The following is a 17,084-nucleotide window of genomic DNA, read 5'->3' on the forward strand; positions in this document are numbered from 1 at the left end:
TACATTCTGATTCTTGATTTTTGTAAATATTCTGTAGATTTACTACAACAGGAGAACACAGCTTGATACCCATTATCCAAGGTCCAAGTTTGACCACTGGCAAAAAAAACTGTCCCCCTTCAGTCTGAAGGTCAGGAAGTTCTGTGATGCATTGACCTTACTGGTCAACCTTCAGCCTTGGGGCAACATGGACAGGAGCGTAGCCAATTAGGCCTATAATTTGACAATTGGCATTGATTGGCCTGCTGGAGATTTTGTCTGAGGCATGGCCTCCTGGGCTGTAATAAGGCATTTGCGAGTTAAAATTAAATTTGTGTCTGAGTGTACTGCATTTTCAACTTTTGGTTTACTTTTTCAAACAGTATTTTGCCGCCTTTAGTGTTTTTGCGCCAGGGATATTTCCATATTCATGAGCAAAACTGTGATGTCATTCCAGCAAGAAAGATTGATGTGTAACACATACATTAATTCATGCACAAAAAAGTGTTGCATCTCTGCAGATGTTACTGGACTAAATTTTCTCTTCTTTGCTGATTCCTGTTGGTTATGTGCATAGCAATAATCAACATCAATCCCTTTCTATGAAAAGCTTCAGTAAGTAAATTCTGGGTTCAAATTATGAACAGAAAACCTATGCACTGAACTTTGTCTTCCCTAGGTGACATCTCACCAACAGCACCCTCGGTTGTCTAGGAAAGCATGGATAATGTTTAAAGTTGTAAAAAGTGCATTGTTCAAAGTATTTATCAAATAGGCCTAGGCATGTAAAAGAGTTTTCACACGTTGTAGAAGAGTACAAAGTTGCAGAAAAATTGTGTCAAAGAAATATTCATTGCAGAGAGAGAAATACATGTGTAGGCACTAAAGAATACACAAATTGTACGTCCAGGTTCACCTCTGCTTTAATGGGGCTGCCTCGCTAGTAAATGCCAGAGTGCCCACTGTTTTTGACAATGGTGATCTGCCACTTGTAAGTCATACATGAGGGCCCAAACTGTGCACATGTACACATACATACATTAGCTCAAACTGAGGTCTTCTCTAGTGAAAAGTGGAATTAACAGGAGGAGCAAAATATACTCCATTTTGTTTAGTATAAGTCAGCAATCTACATGTACATGTACAAGCGCTCATTTGTTGAGATACATGTAAACTCAATTGATATGGGCCTGTACTTGTTCAACTCCAAGAATTGGAGTACACGCAGTATAGTTTGCCAGATGTGTTGTCGTCTGGGGAAATTCTGTGGGTGGAGATTTGATTGTAACAGGGACTGTTTGAGGGAAATTGCGGTTTCCAACTTCCAGGTGGAGTGGCCATTACAAGGAAACCAATTTTACCATTTGTGAAGAAAGCTTCTTTTGTATTACACGTAGGCATTCTTCATTGTTTCCTATGCCCACATGTTATGAGTGCAGTGAATTTGATTTGCAGAATTTCACGTCCATCAAATGTGCTCATATATTGGAATTCATATTTGATTGGCTATAAAGTGTAAGAGCTACATGATTAAAAATATACATGTACGTGATTGTAACCATGAGTTGCATGTGGAATATTGTATGGATATTTAGCCCTGCGTGGTATTTATCTCTGCTGCATGTGTATGTTTCAGTTGACCCAAACTATTCTCTACATCTGAAAGAGTGAAACTAAGGACTAGAAGCTTTAGAGTGAAAATTACTATTCATTTAATTTGTTCAAATAGGTTGAAAAAGAACCCTTTTCAGTGGAAATTGGAGTAATAGCTCAATCTCCATGTATTTGAGTGAAAAAAATTCACTTGAATTCATCCCTATTTGGAGGGAGTGAATTTTCAATTGAATAGAGTGGATTTCCAATATTTGGAATTGAGAGAGTAACACATACATGTAAATGTGTTGACATATGTGTAAAGCCATTGACTTTATTTCCCCGCTTTTTTTCCTTTGGGTCAAAAAAGGTTATAAAACTCATGAGTTACTGGTATATATGGAACTGGAAGATGACAGTGATATGAAAAGAGACTGAGTAATAGTTTTGTAATAATTAACTCACATGATGTGCAAGAACATGGATTTTTTATTAATGGGGAATTGGGGGTTGACTTAAAATCGTTGTCAGAAACAGACTTTTATGAAAAAATGTACGTTGCCCTTCATGGGCTCTAGTGAGGAAATGCCTTTCTTTCAGCATTTTGATTCACTTCAGTCCTGCAAAGAAATAAACAAAAAACCCTGGGATGGAACTGGTGCCAGTTTGGGGTCCGTTGGGGTTGTCATCATAGCTGGATAGTGCTGCACAGTCCCAATAACCTCTGCCCCAGGTCAGAATTAATGGAGTTCTGTACTTTTGACAGTTTCCAAGATGGAAATGTAATGACGCTGTGTGTAGCGGGGTTATGTACTGTACTTGAGAAAGTGGTCCCCATTGGGTCTAGTGACAGATGGCAAAGTATTGGATATTTTGTGTCCCTTTGCTGCATCCTATACACAAGCTAAAAAGACAAAATTAAGCTATCCTGATAGATCCTGTTTGTCACTTCTTATTTTCATGTGATTAGTGGCTTAATTTTCTATATACTTATTACGTGTACCTGTTTATCATACTGAATACTAACCTCAACAGTACGTGTAGCTACCTCCTACTTTATATGCCCTTTCAGGAAGCAGGTGAATTGATGGAATCCACAACATTCGTGTATTAAATTGAGGTTCAGATTAGATAATGGAGTTCACAGTTCCTTCTGGTTAAATTATTTCTGTGTGAAATCTGTTTTTAATGCCCTTGATCTATTTAAAAAATTGCACCATATTCTCCATCAACACTTGGTGGCCATAGTTTTAAAACTTCAGACTTTTCAAATCTAACACAAGGCACAAAATCCGTCAACCCTTTCCAAACACGCATTGGGTCAACAGATCTTGTGCACTGTGATTGGTCAATTCGTTTTAAGCTCTTGGAGGCACACTATTGTGAAATGCCCGTATTGAACAGTTACAATGAGCTTCATTGAAACCAGCATTTTACATTTTGACAGGCCCAAATTACGTACATTTGCCTGTCTCCTGAAAATCACTGTAAAGATGAACAAAGAAATTAACTGGAGTCGGATTCGAACCTGCGGCCTCCGTAATACTGTATCCTCTCTAAGTGATCCCTGTTCACAACTTCTCAGGTTTTATTGTGTTATTTGGTTGTGATCCTTGGCTACGTGGTGTTACAGGTTTAATGGCTTCTGGCTAGCACCCCCTGAACAAAGATATTGACAAATGGGAAGAGCCACCAACATAGGGCTGGGTAGTTCAGTTGGTAGAGCAGGTTCGAATCCCACTCCAGTTGATTTCCTTGTTCATCTTCATAATCATTTATAAGCACCTAGTCAGTGTCCCTATATAATTTTTTCCGTAAAGTCACATCAGAAAATATGTGTAGATCACTAAATCAGTCTTTGATGCTGAAGATATTTAAGTAAAATTCTTCCTTGCTGTTCCAAAATGTATTTACTTGGTGTTAGTTTAAACGTATAGGCATCTGGCGTTTGATACTTTTGAGAAATATGTTGCCCATAGTGTGTCATGTTCAAGGCTAGATCCAGAACCAACATTTTGGGAGGGCCTAAAAAATTTTTGTGGGGGGGGACAAATTTTTTTTATGTAACTCTTTATGGTGTTTGAGGGATAAGGCTACATTTTGGGATTAAAAAAAATTTGAAAGGAAGGAAAATTAAAAAGATATAGGAATAAAATGCCTGTTTTATTTTTGTACTGGTTGCTGCTTTATTGGGAAGGGTCATTGCCCCTACTATGGTCCACTCATGGTCTTATCAGAAGTTTGTGAGATCCTTTTGTGAAGAAGCAATCTTTGTAAATACAGTATCTTTCAATCTTGAACTGTTGGCAACGCTCAATCTCTGTGTTTTTTGCCTCTTCAGTGCATCCCTACAGCCAAACCCAGTATGCCGCCCTGAACCGACAGACATCCCAGCTGGTCTCTGCCCCCCACTATGTCCAGGGCTACCAGACCAGTAATAGTCCGAGATATCAGACCCATGCCATGCAAGGGTACCAGACCCGGCCCTCCTACTCCACCAGTGGTGGCCGTTCCTGCAGCACGCTGGGCTGCCGGTACGGGTGCGGGTCCACAGCGACTGGCAGCACCAGCTGCACCTGCCCTCCTGGGTACATGCTGGCGTCAGATAGGAGGAGTTGTAGAGGTAAATGAATTTAAGTTTCTTTGGGAGGAGAGGCTTGTTTTATCCTTAACTCTACGAAAGCTGGGTAATTTTGGTCATCTTACTGCTGGGTATTCTGCCCCCTGCAAGAACTTGGCAATCCTATGCCCAGTTTAAAAACACTTATCATGTCTGTAAAAGTACTCCTTATCATTACAAATTGGGAGTTTAAATTCAATCTGATAAATGGTCTTATTGTTATGGTCAGTTGAAGTTGAATGTTTTCTCAAAAATGGCATCAAAATGACCGCAAAGAGGTTTATGTAAAACTCTTTCAAAGCTTGGTTTATGAAGAAAATGCTTTGTGGCAATATCACCCCCCTCCCTGGCTCTTTTGGAGTTAAAAAGCTACGGTGTAGGCTTTTTTGGGACCATTTCACAATGGTGGGGAGGTGGCATCTGTCTCAATCCCTATCATTTAGACACTTGGCATGCACGTGAAGACACTCATTGTGAGGACACCTGTTAAGTTTCAGTTTGATCCAACATAGATTTGTGTTGCGACAGTCATTTGTAGTGTTAAGTGCTCAAAGGGTAAAGTAAACAGTTTTGTCTGACCGTCTTGGAAGAATAAACATTTCGTTAAAATGGTGCATGCCCTCCTAATTATCACAAACTTCTTGACAAAATTGTTGCAAGATTTGACAGGAAACTCCTTAAGGCTCATTGTGGGAAAACTTATACCACATTAATATTGGACAAAATTTCCAAAGGAGTGGGTTCTACCCACTCCCTTTCATGTTGGCTGCTCTCGAGACACAGTATCATGAAATAATATGGTGCGGTGGACTGTGGCATGTTTAAGATGCACTAAAATGATATCTGTTGAGGGGCAGGTCCTTCCCATCTTGCCCCCTTTTTTGAGTTAAAGTGGTGTCATGAACTCTGTCACAAGTCCATGAGAGGATATCCAGTCCTTAATCAATTGACAACTAACTCTCATGCATTGAGTGTGCAACTCAAGCACTGTAGAATATTTTCACTCACTTAACACCCAGAAGGATAACTGTCATTTGAAAAAAAAAATTACTGCTAAACAATAATGAAAGACACGCAACTTTTTCAACCTTTCTGTGTTATGTCTTTACTGAGCATTGGAAATCTCCCTTAGTCCATTGGGTGAATTCTGGTCAACGAACTAGATTTGCAGTTACACATATCACAGTGGTGTTGCACCTGTGGCTTCTTTGTTGATGCATCATATTTAAGAGCCAAATGGCAGCAGAATAATTTTGAAATTATTTTGACCACCAAGCATCAGTAATTAATAACCCTGCCCTCCCGATGTTTTCTGGATAAGAGTGGGAGGCATGCCCCTAACAGTTGAAAAACGTTGAATCCTCTGGCCACAGGGCACCAACATCTCCAGTTTCAAAGCAATTTGCCTTTAATTTGGTCCCCCTCACCACTGATCATTTTCAATCTGCATTTCTTGGCAACACCCATGCATTTGTTTCCAAAACCTGCTGCATTTATCTGAGTTCACACTTTAAAAGTTTAATTGATTGTATAACTGGGGTTTTGAGGCTGTACAGCATTAGGGTGTGAAGACCAACTTTGGATGAAACACAAATAATGTGAATATTGCATACTTCACATTGATTTCTTGAGTTTGCTAAACTGATGAAGCTTCTGACCGTAGAAATCTGCCGGCTTATAATTATTTGGAAGCACTTACTAATTAGTTGCCTGCTGTCTTTCGTTATTTCAGATGTGGATGAATGTTCAAGATATTCCGGGCTGTGCCAGCAGAACTGCAGAAACACTCTAGGCGGATACCAGTGTTCTTGCACCACAGGGCATCTGATGAACAACAGGAGAACGTGCTCAGACAGCAGAGGTAAGGCCCTGCCTGAAAGGTTTGGCTGCGGCTCATAGTACCACGTAAATCTATGGGAGGTGGCTGTAGCCGCTAACCCACGGCTTGCACAGGCACTAGTGCCATTCCTAGCCATAGCTAGTTCACTAAAATGAGGGTCAAGGATTGTAGTATGATGGCTTTCAAGTGACACACATTATCAAGAATTTGAATCTCAAGAATAAAATGTTAAAAGAGCTTAAAGACTTTATAGCTGTAAGCTCCATCCTGGCAATGAAAATTCTATCGGTGGGAGTGTTGATTCATGATCAGATGATGAGGGGTTCGAAAACAACTTGTGGCCATACATTGTGGTTTGGGGTGGGTCACTTCATCCCTTCATTGCCTGACTACACCTAGGGGTATGGGCACTGGTATTTAGCTGGGGAGTAACCCATGATGGACTGGCATTGCATCCAGGAGAATGAAAGTATTCTTAGTCACTTTATGCCTTGTTTTTGAATTAGTGATAAACACTGGCCTGACAGGCCGCATGGATTTGGGGCCAAACTTTGCTCTGGGGGCCGTCCTCGGATAGCGAATTGCTTTGGTGCATGTGAGTTTGTTTCTGCATTCAATTGGGGACCCTGAACAATAGGGGACAATAAGGTCCCCAATTGACAGAGGGTCCCCGATTGACAACTGTGTACAAAACATATGGGTGGTCTTCTAAAAAAGTTTAAGTACAAACAAAAGAGGAACAATAGGGGGTCCCCAGTTGCAGGCAAATACACACTGTGTGTGTGTGTGTGACATACACATGTATTTGAGGATGCTGATCCTCATAAAATTAGCAAAACAATCTTAAAGGGTTGTGCACTCTTTGTGTACTGATTTAGACTGTGCATACTAATTGGGGTCTTCTTGTTGCAGGTTGCACCACCTGTAGGGGTGGCATGCCTGCCCCGGGGCCTGTCACCCTCCCTGGCAGCGGTTCCTGCCCTGCTGGCTTCCAGCCACAGAGAACGTCACAAGGCATACGCTGTGTGGGTAAGTGTAATACCATCTCTACCCTTTTGTGATCTACTTTATACCTTTCTCTATCCTTCCATGATCCACTTCTTTAGGCTGGAGGCACAGGTACTCCACCCATTGTTGACCATATTTTGCTCCACGTGTAACAATCATCAATTTAATAGAGTTTGGTCACGAATTTGGCCTCACAATTCATTTTGAGGCTTATCTGTGCAAAGAATGTAATAGCTAGTTTATAAAGCTTTGCCAAAATCAAAAACTGGAAAAAGACTCCAAAATTTTTCTTCTTATGTTTGCATACATTTAGGTGAGTGTGCTTATGGCACACCATGGAATTTTTAAGGATGCCCCAACACTTTCTGTTGACCCCCATTTATTGTCTGTTGGATGATTAGGCCCTGCATACACTGCAAATTCCAAACTTTTCTTTGAAAAAAAACCAAAAGCACAGAGCCCAACACAGTGTCAGTGAGGCTTTGCAATGGAAGGGAATGGATGGAGGGAGATAGTACCAACAAGGTACTGTGATTTGTGTCACCAAATGTCAAACAGCATGCCCCCGATATCCCGGTTTCTCATGATATCGGCTGAAAAATTTCCAGACTTTTTTCAGAACAATTTTCAGGCAGTGCCTTTATGTAAGCAGCTCACTGATGTTCAACACAGACATTGGTTTGATTGATTTGTGTCACCAAATGTCAAACAGCATGCCCTCGATATCCCGGTTTCTCGTGATATTGGCTGAAAAATTTCCAGACTTTTTTCAGTATAATTTTCAGGCAGTGCCTTTATGTAAGCACCTCACTGATATTAGACACAGACATTGGACCTTATCTAATCGAATGTAACAGGAACAGAATGTGATGGATGAATCAAGTGGGTTGGTGGGAAGAGAGCAAAGTGGGACGTGCTGTAAACAATCTGAGTTGGTCCTCGCCCCATTCCAACAGAACAGTCTAATAAATCATCCAGAATCTGTTTCATCACAGCCACAAGGAGCGAAGGGGGGAAAGAGGGTATCCACCCAGTCCCTGGAGCAGTGAACGTGACCCCCAACTTTCTGGTCCCTCCCTCGGCCAAAATCAAATAACAAAAGGAGGGAAAAATGTTGATGATCATGACTGAGACCACGTACAGCATGTCCGTGGACCATGTGCCAAGAATGAAGCTGGTGCTCTTACTGAATGTGATTTCCTGAGAGGAGGAAGCCATTCATTGTGGCTGATTAGCACCAATGCCATTGTTGCATTTCATATTAAGCCCGGATCACTGTGGTGTTACATGCATGCCATAGCCAGTTCAGTGTCTGACCCTCTTGCTGATGGCAGGGAAAAGTCATACAAGTTCAACTTTGTCCGGAACTGCAATTTGCATGCCGTTTCCCTAACAGGGAAATATTGAAATTATTGTCACATGTATTCACAGTACATGTATAGCACATTGAAGGTTACCTCTGTGTATTGCAAGTGCATTGTGGGTAAGAGCTATGTTTTGTACATACATGTAATGGGTTAACCAGTTTTTTTTAACTGCGGATGTATGGATTGCATTGCCAGTGTACATGGGTCGTTTGCCAATACTCAACTTTGTCTCCGCCTCAAGCTTCGTCTTTGAAGCCAATCCCCGATTGTGGGCCTGAACCATTTAAATTAGATTGGAGTACTGTAATGTTTGGCTCTTTTGCATCTTACTTGATGTTTTGTGGCACTATCAGACTTACTATCGTGCTTACAACTTCAAAGTCAGGTAGTAAAAAAATGGTTTCAGCCTGAAACGGAGCCCAAGTCGAGTAAATACGGCTGTGAACATGTACGTGTACTTCTGTTCAAGGGAGCTTGTCCGAAATGTCATACTACACTTTCAACTCTGTTTGCACATTCTGGACAAACCTTTAAGCTACAGGTACACGCATGTGCTTTGGTCTGGAATATACTGTATATCCTATTGGTCACCAATAATATTCTGTGACTGTACATTTTGTGATCAGCCAGTCCTGATGGGTCAGCCTGATAAAATTTTAATTGGTTACATTTCCCAGACCCTGTCCCCATTGCTCGCTTTATCCACGTGAACCCCTCCCCCCAGCATGGGCGGGGAAGGAAGTTGTGTCAGCCCCCTTCCAAGCCCAAGATTATCTTGTCCCCATGTGTCACCCTATGAATCACAGCACCACTGGGGGAAAAACCCCTTCACCAGCAAACAAGTCTGCTTTCCCAAAGGTTGGGCTCATTCATAAAGCATTGGGCTGCTTGATTCTAGCCCTGGGGTCACGTCTGCCCCACTCATTCATAAACACAGGTCCTGATATTAGATGGTGTTGGATTTTGACCCCGGGCAAGTTGTGTCTGTCAAACCTTATTCATGAAATAATAAGAAAGGATTTTATTTTAGACACACAAGCGATTTTAGCTGCAGGTTGACTTCTTTCCTGTAAAAATTCACCCTCCGGGAAAGCTATCTGCTGCAGTGTTTTGAAATTACCAGAGGCAATTGTCTACAGTCATTCCAAATGCAGACTGAGGTATTTGGACATGAAATTCTCTGAATGTTTACATGTTTAATTTGTCTGAGTTTGATTTGCCTGAACCTTTTGAGCCAGTTTCAGAGTAAAAAGGCTTCATCATTCATGTAAAAAATTATTTCAAATGAATACACATTATTTTGGACACCGATCAGGGTTTGCCCTTAACTTTTTTCTCACTTGCCAGCCAGACCAGCAGTGATGGCTTTTTACTAGTCCACCAGCATTTTCACAAGTCCGCATCTTCCTCCAAATTTCAACATTCTTTTTTGTCAGTGGCGTTTTCTGCTCCAGCATCATGCATAACACTGTGCACTTGGTGCGGAGTGTCGTTTAATTGTTGATGAGTAATCATAAAATAAATGGCCATGGGATGAATTTCCAGTATATTCATGATTATAACTCTACTCAAGCAAATTAAACACACAGACAAAAGGGTTACCTGCTGAAAATTGTTTGTTTTATTCACAATCCAAGGCCATTTTCCTGTACTCAATTTCGGCTCCGTCTCAGGCTTCAACTGTTTTTTTACTAGCTGACTTGGAAGCTGTAAGCGCAGTAATCAGTCTAATAGTGCCACAGAACATCAAATAAGATGCAAGAAAGCCAAAGTTGCAGTAATCCTATGTAATTCAAACACTTCAGGCCCACAATCGAGGATTGGTTTTGGGAACGAAATCTGAGACGGAGACGAAGTTGAGTATTGAAAAATGGCCCAAGAGACAGAAAAAAATTCCATATCATTATGAACAATTTATGTACATGTACAGTACATGTACGTTCTATGCAGTATATACATGTGCGCCCGGCGAAATGTACATACAATATACATACATGTATTGCACATGTTTGTTCTCGACCATGTCCAGTACCTGTAGCGCGTGAACCAAACACGAAATTACAACTGCGACATCATTGGTGTAACAACTACCAATGACCAATCAGAAAAACCAGTATTGCATATTCATAGCACACGTAATGCATACACACACCATACACACACGGTATGTCATAGGTGTGGGATGCATATTCATGAACTTACATGTACCTCTGCGATGCAATGCATGAAAGCCTGTGCTTGTATGCAGAACCAACGTCAAGTCACAGCGTTGTTGAGGCCAGCCATATGGCGGTAGTACCGTAAAGGACCGACAGTTTGTGATCATGCCGCATGGGCGTTGCGGAAAAGAAGTTTCAGACGATTTACTGCTGCTGCATTCATAGGCTTCAGCATTACTTCTGCTGGACTGGTGTCAGGGACCAAATTAGTCTGGGTTTCAAAAGGTTTTATTTATTTGGTTCAAAAACCAGCAGCAGCTGGAGGGCATGCATCGCAATCAACTATTTTGCCACTTATTTCAGGATATTGTTTTACTAGACCGCCGGACTACCCAGACGAGGGCTTTCGCTAGACCACCACGGTTTTTTACTTGAATTTGGCTAGTGGACCAGTGTTAAGGTCAAACCTTGCCGGTTCTTTTGATTGTAGGCCTACATATGTGGTGAGGATTTTAATGGAGTAAATTTTTATTTAATGTGGGCATTTCACAATAGTACACCTCCAAGAATTTGCATCCCGTTGACCAATCACAGTGTGCGAAATCTGTCGACCCAATGTGCAACAGATTTTGCATCTTTTGATTGGTTAAAGTGTTGCAAACTTATTGGAGGCACACTATTGGGAATCACTGGTATTGGAGATCATTTTTTTTATATGAATAGGGCTCAGTTACTACATGTAGGCCTACATGTACATGTGCATGTACTCTTCATAAAATTGAGTTAACTGATTATCCTTGGTTGATTTGTTGGGATTAAACCAAACAAGAAACAGGGCTCCTGGTCATGAAATGGGAAAATGAATGCGACATGCTTTGTAAATCTTAGAGTTAAAATCTCTCTTTACTATTTACTTGAAATCAAGAGGTCGCACTATTTATAAAAATCTACATGGCAAGTTCATGGGAGGTTTACTTTCCTGATAATGGACAGAACACCTTTTCATAGTGTTGACTTTATGTTTAGCCTGTTTCTCCTACGTTTTTCCTTATAACAAGTAAACATACATGTAGCACACTTTTTGATAACAAAAGTTCACGTACATGTACTCCAAGTTTTAACTTACTAAGATTGTGTGAATCAACAGCTCACCTGTTTGTTACAAGGAACTGATTTGTTGTAGAAACTAAAAAAAAAATGGAGGGAGGATTTTCTGGAGGGTTGGAGGTTTTCTTTTTTGCTATCCGTGCCTCCCCCAAATAATATGACTTGATAATTTCTGAGAGGAGTCTGGTTCCCTGTGCTAAAAATCTCCAATGTCTGTTTTTGGTGCTGCAAGTTAAGCATGGAGTAAGGAATAACCACAGTGGAATATTTATGTCACAGTCCTAGGATGCACTGGCTTTTGTCAGATGTTTTTAAAAAGTAAACATCAATTGTTGGCAAGAAGCTATCAAATACATGACGAAAAGTATGCTATAGGTAAAGTGCGAAAAAAGGCATTTTATGTGCCGCAGACATTGGTGAAGTAAGTGCCAGTGACCAATAATCATGGAAAATTTGGGGCAAGTTCAGAAATTTTAAAAAATGAAAGGAATTCCTCCTGTATTGGTCCCATGACTGTGGCAGCTACCAGACCTAACGTAAAGATTCTCTCCTGCTCTGAGAATCAGACTTTCTTAAGAGGAGTATCATCAAATAACCATGTTTTCAAAATTTTGGTAGCCTGAAAAAAAAATCAGGAAACAAGCTAACCCCAGCAATTAATAAGTAGCCATATACACTTGTCCCTGCATATTTTCTATATACTTGTTTTCCATTGCGTCTACTGCGCTGGGCTTTTTTGTCACCCCAAATTCCAGGATTTTATTCTGTTGACTGATTTCTCTGTACCTGCACCAGTTCCATTGGAGTCCCCTCAAATTTTGTTTAACTACAACTTAACTAAGATGGAAGTCAACATTTATTGACCACCTGTTGCCCATATGCCAGTCAGTACACAGGCCCTTCAGGGAGGTACACTGCCTGCAGAAAGCCCCAGGCCCAACCACCCAACAGTGCCGCAGATATTAGGAAAACAAGCCAGTGCAAGTCAAGCAGAGGTCATTGTCAGGATCTGGGTAGCCTGGGCCAATGGCAGGATTACAGCTGATTCTAAAATAGTAGTCGCTGGGCGATCACCAACTACCCACTCTGTTAGAGCCAATTACATGAATAAATATTGCGGTCGTGTCCGGCTACCTTAAAGTTAACTTTATTGCTACTGTTCGCCCAACTGCCTCTCTCCCACATCATATTAGGGGACATAGAAAACAAAAGTGTAACTTTTGAATTAAATACTGCTTTCACAGATATTTAAAAAAGCTGGTCTCCAATTGGGACATTTTCTACACAATGTGGGCAACTTGTGTGGTTGAAGGTTTAGAATTTCAGAGGCTAGAAAAAATATGAACCCATAAATTTATTGAAAAGTTTGGGAGCGGTCTCTGAAAAATTGGAATTTGAAAAGAAAAAGACAAAATACTTCAATAAAGTAAACACAATTTTGGGATTTTGAAAATAAAGATAAACAAATTAACTGGAGTGTGATTTTGATAGTGTGACCTCAGAAGCGCAATGAAGTTGCTCCAGCTAGGTACATGCCGTTGTCTGGGCCCACATGAATGTTCGTAGTTCCATCCATTTTACAATACCTTTTGGGGTCTACTTAGTAGCTGTACTTGTCAGAAGCAGTAGACACATAGGCCTACATGTTTGCCATCATGCCTGAAGTTACCATACTGTAACATGTATGTACAAGCAGCATGTGTGATTTTGCACTTGTGAATGAGGATATCAGACAGGATATGGCTTTTGGAATGCAAATTGTTTTAAAATGGTTGAGTGACAAAAGGAGCCTTGCCAAGTTGGCCTACAAGGCACTGCTTTCTGCCAGCTCCCACCATTCATCACTTGTGGAGGTTGTGCATGGCCACACAGAGCTTTTGTTCCACAGGGATACACGTGGGTAGACCTTGTGCTATCCCTCCATAACAAGTAGTTGACAAATAAAGATGGCTACCTAATTAGATGTTATCTAATTGAAATGAATGGAAATTAACACTGAAATTTGAATAGAATCAAATCAAATTGAATTGAATTGAATGGAATCAAGTGGAATGGAAACAAATCGAATCAAATCTTTTAAGAGCTCATGTACAAAAGAATTTTGTGTAATGTTAATTTGCATCAAATTGAATGGATGGATATTTGACAGGAGGGACATGCAAGGCCTAACCCTCATCCCAGCCATCCTGACCTTGTTGAAAATACATGTACATGTATACCCAATGACCCTTCTATGTTACCTCTACTTGTAATTGAGCAAGTTAAAAAAGCTGAACGTGATGTTTTTCTCTTTTCTAGGCTGCTACAAACCAGCACTGTCAAACAAAGGTCAGGCTCTGCCAGACCCCCTCTGCCATCAAAGGTTATAGAGTACTGAAAACACCCAAAGTTGGTCTCAAGGACTCTCTAACCTGGCTTACCTCACAGGATTTCAGGCTTTTTTATGGGAAATTTTATCTTTAACAAAGTAAAAACAAATCATGAAACAAGCTATGGAGGGAAACTGACTAGGGGCTTTCAAATGATTATAAAGATGAACAAAGATACCAATCTGTTTTCCACTTTTGGAGTTGGCTGCACCAACTACATGTATTAGCCAGCTGTCCATCATATAGTCCAGTGTTATTGCACAAGCTGGGGTGGTGCCACCCCAGTAATGACTTCCAGTGCTGCCTACCTCAGCCCCTGTGATGTGCTTGTCCATTTGCTGTGGCATTACTTTAAAGGGTGGCTGCAATTAATTTCTGTCAGTACACACCTCCAAAATGCACCTTTGTGTCTCAGGCTACCTTATTTTCAATTTTTGTTTCATTATTTCAAAGGTATTTTACTTCCTTTTGGTTTTATGTTGATGGGGATTGGTGCATTCATGTCCAAATCTGTGATGTCATTCCAGGAAGAAAGCCCCAATGCTACATTGGTTTGTGCACAAGAAAGTCCTGCATTTTGTAGATTTGATTGACTAAATTTTCTCTTCCTTGCTGATTCATTGTTGTTTATGTAAAGTGCAATAAGCAAGTATCAATCCACTTCTCAGAAAAGTTTTCACTTTTAACAGAAAACCTATGCACTGAACAATGTCTTCCCTAGATGACATCACAGCAACAGCGCCCTCAGATATCCAAGGAAAGCATAGATAATTTGGAGTGTTTAAACACTGCACTTTTCAGTGCACTTAATCTATATGTAAGTATGAATGTTAACGGGTATCTGTACATTTGAGAAGAGTACATATAGTTGCCAAAAAATTGTGTCTAGAAAAATGTATTGCAGCTACACTTTAAAAACCTTCTGAGTTTTTGTGCCACTTTTTTGTCCTATTTAAGTTTCTGTCTTTCTCTCCTTCATCACATAGCCTTCACCTCAAGAGGCATTTTCAAGGTCTTTGTGATGATTGTTCCCCAATAAAACAATCATTGCTCTGTATTGGGACAGAGTGTGGAGCCTGATTGATTTATTGGATGGTTAAGATTGATTTATTGGCGAAACAGGTGTAGAGTATAGAATGGAGTCTTGCAACAAAAGCATGGGATTGGTCTAGAAATAGGTGATCTTCTTTAGTGCACTACATGTAGGCCCTACATGTAAGTCAACTCATGTACCAGTACATAGCCTAAGGCAGCTGTCCAAATAATGTGCATGCATGAGGTTATTGCATTTGCCTTATGATCCACATTTGCTTCAAACTACATGTGATCCTTCGGTTTTCCTTCTTCATAAACAAAAATAGGGAATGGTTTCGCAGATCTGTATTCTCCTTGAACTTTCCCTTCAGTACCATCCTGGAAGATATAACTGCTATTCCTTGCTTTACATGCCTCTGCATAAAGCTTTATCTGTTCCCATTTATACTTTCTGGTGGAACATTTGCATGAGGTGGATGTACATTGTTAGCCAAGTGGGGCATCGTGACAATGTCTGATGTACATCTTTGTTCACTGATATTCCTACCATGCGAATCGGATGGTTAAATGTTGCTTTACGCAACTTAACTTTCCTCAATTTCTTTGCTGTCATCAGGGGTTGTTTTGCTGGCTGGAAGCCAAATTGGCAGTTTTTTTAAAAGACTCGCCCCCAAGTGTTGACCCCCCAATGTGCCTCCCACTTAAAATGTTTGGTTCAGGATTGCTTTTGAACTTTTGTTTTATATTAACAGGAGGTTTTTGCATTTGGCCGAAATTTTTTTTTTTTTAATTACGTAATTACAAAAGAGGGGATCATCATAGTAGCCATTCTGATCTTTAAATGCATAGGTTCCCAAAGAATTTGTCACTCCATGGTCAGGTTTCCCTGCTTCCTGTAAACATTAAAAAGCATGCAAACAAGGGAACAAACAAGGTATGGCCTCAAGTTTAGCTGTTCACCGTTGAACTTGTGTTGGAACAACTTTAGTGATCTGGCATTGGCATTGAGCTTTCTTTTCATGACTCCCCGGACTGGCCAGCAATTAGCAGCTCTTTGGATGGAGTCTTTCTTCATTCGGGCACAGCAGGTGAAGGGAACGGCCTGTCAATTACTGCCTGTGCATCCCACTGGGTCAGATTTGCCACTGTTGCATATTTCCTGCCTGACAGTTGATGGTTGCAGATTTCTCTCCCCCCACCTTCGCTGTCAATTTAAGTCTTCTGCACTGTCAGTGCGAGATTTGGTGTGCCAGTTGTTGGGCCATGAACTTGGAAGCAATAGCTCAACTCATGGCAGCTAGGCAAGGGCTCTGGAAATGTTAGATATATGAAACTCATACTCAAATTAAATGAAGCTATCAGAACGATGCAAAAAGTTAAAGTGTGATGTCCCTTTGGGAACATCGTAGTGGCAGAAGGGGGGCAGGGGTGACCCTTTGAATGGGAGACTTAGTCCCCTCCCATTTTGAGCAGGTCCTGTAATAGGGTGGGGTGTGATGAATCAGGCTACGTTCAGACGTTTTAAATTTGCTTAAAACGGTAGTTATACCCGATTCAGTGTAACTTTTACACTAAAACTATGTCAAGACACTTTTGAAGTTACACCGAATCAGTTTTTATCTTGGAGTTAAATTGTAATTTAAACCACCTCGGAAGGAGGGTTTAGCACTAAAGTGAAACGGTTTTAAAAGTTAGTACGGTGCCTACACGGTTTTAGCTAAAATGCATCAGGCTTTAGCCAGCGAGCTTTTGTTGTAAACAAAGAGGTATACAATGTAACCGCATGCTGACGCATCCAAGCTTCGTTATTCCCCATTTTCTTGTAATGTCCTGCTCTCTCCACATTCCCCCTCATCATGCACGTTCTCTCCGGTTGCACTCATAAGAGAAGTATTTCTTTCTCAACTGAATCTTGTATCCTCTCTCGCAACGACATGTCGACGCCCTCAACGATGTTTTCTTGCAACGATCATTTTGTTACGTTGCAATGATAATATGAACAAGTGT

At 40.8% G+C, this 17,084-nt stretch overlaps 1 protein-coding gene across 4 annotated transcripts in view; it reads left to right on the forward strand.

Annotated features, from left to right (window-relative positions):
• Positions 1 to 17,084, forward strand: part of LOC110982993 (uncharacterized) — a 279,431-nt gene that overhangs the window by 23,313 nt on the left and 239,034 nt on the right. For all 4 annotated transcript variants that reach the window (XM_087142717.1, XM_087142720.1, XM_087142719.1 and 1 more), the window contains exons 4-6: positions 3,914 to 4,195; positions 5,925 to 6,053; positions 6,945 to 7,061. In XM_087142717.1, the coding sequence (XP_086998843.1) occupies positions 3,914 to 4,195; positions 5,925 to 6,053; positions 6,945 to 7,061 (528 nt within the window). The remainder of the gene's footprint in view (positions 1 to 3,913; positions 4,196 to 5,924; positions 6,054 to 6,944; positions 7,062 to 17,084) is intronic.

The sequence above is a fragment of the Acanthaster planci genome, linkage group LG10 (genome assembly GCF_054643075.1).
Source record: "Acanthaster planci isolate LZ-2023a linkage group LG10, COTS_SCS, whole genome shotgun sequence".
NCBI lineage: Eukaryota > Metazoa > Echinodermata > Asteroidea > Valvatida > Acanthasteridae > Acanthaster > Acanthaster planci.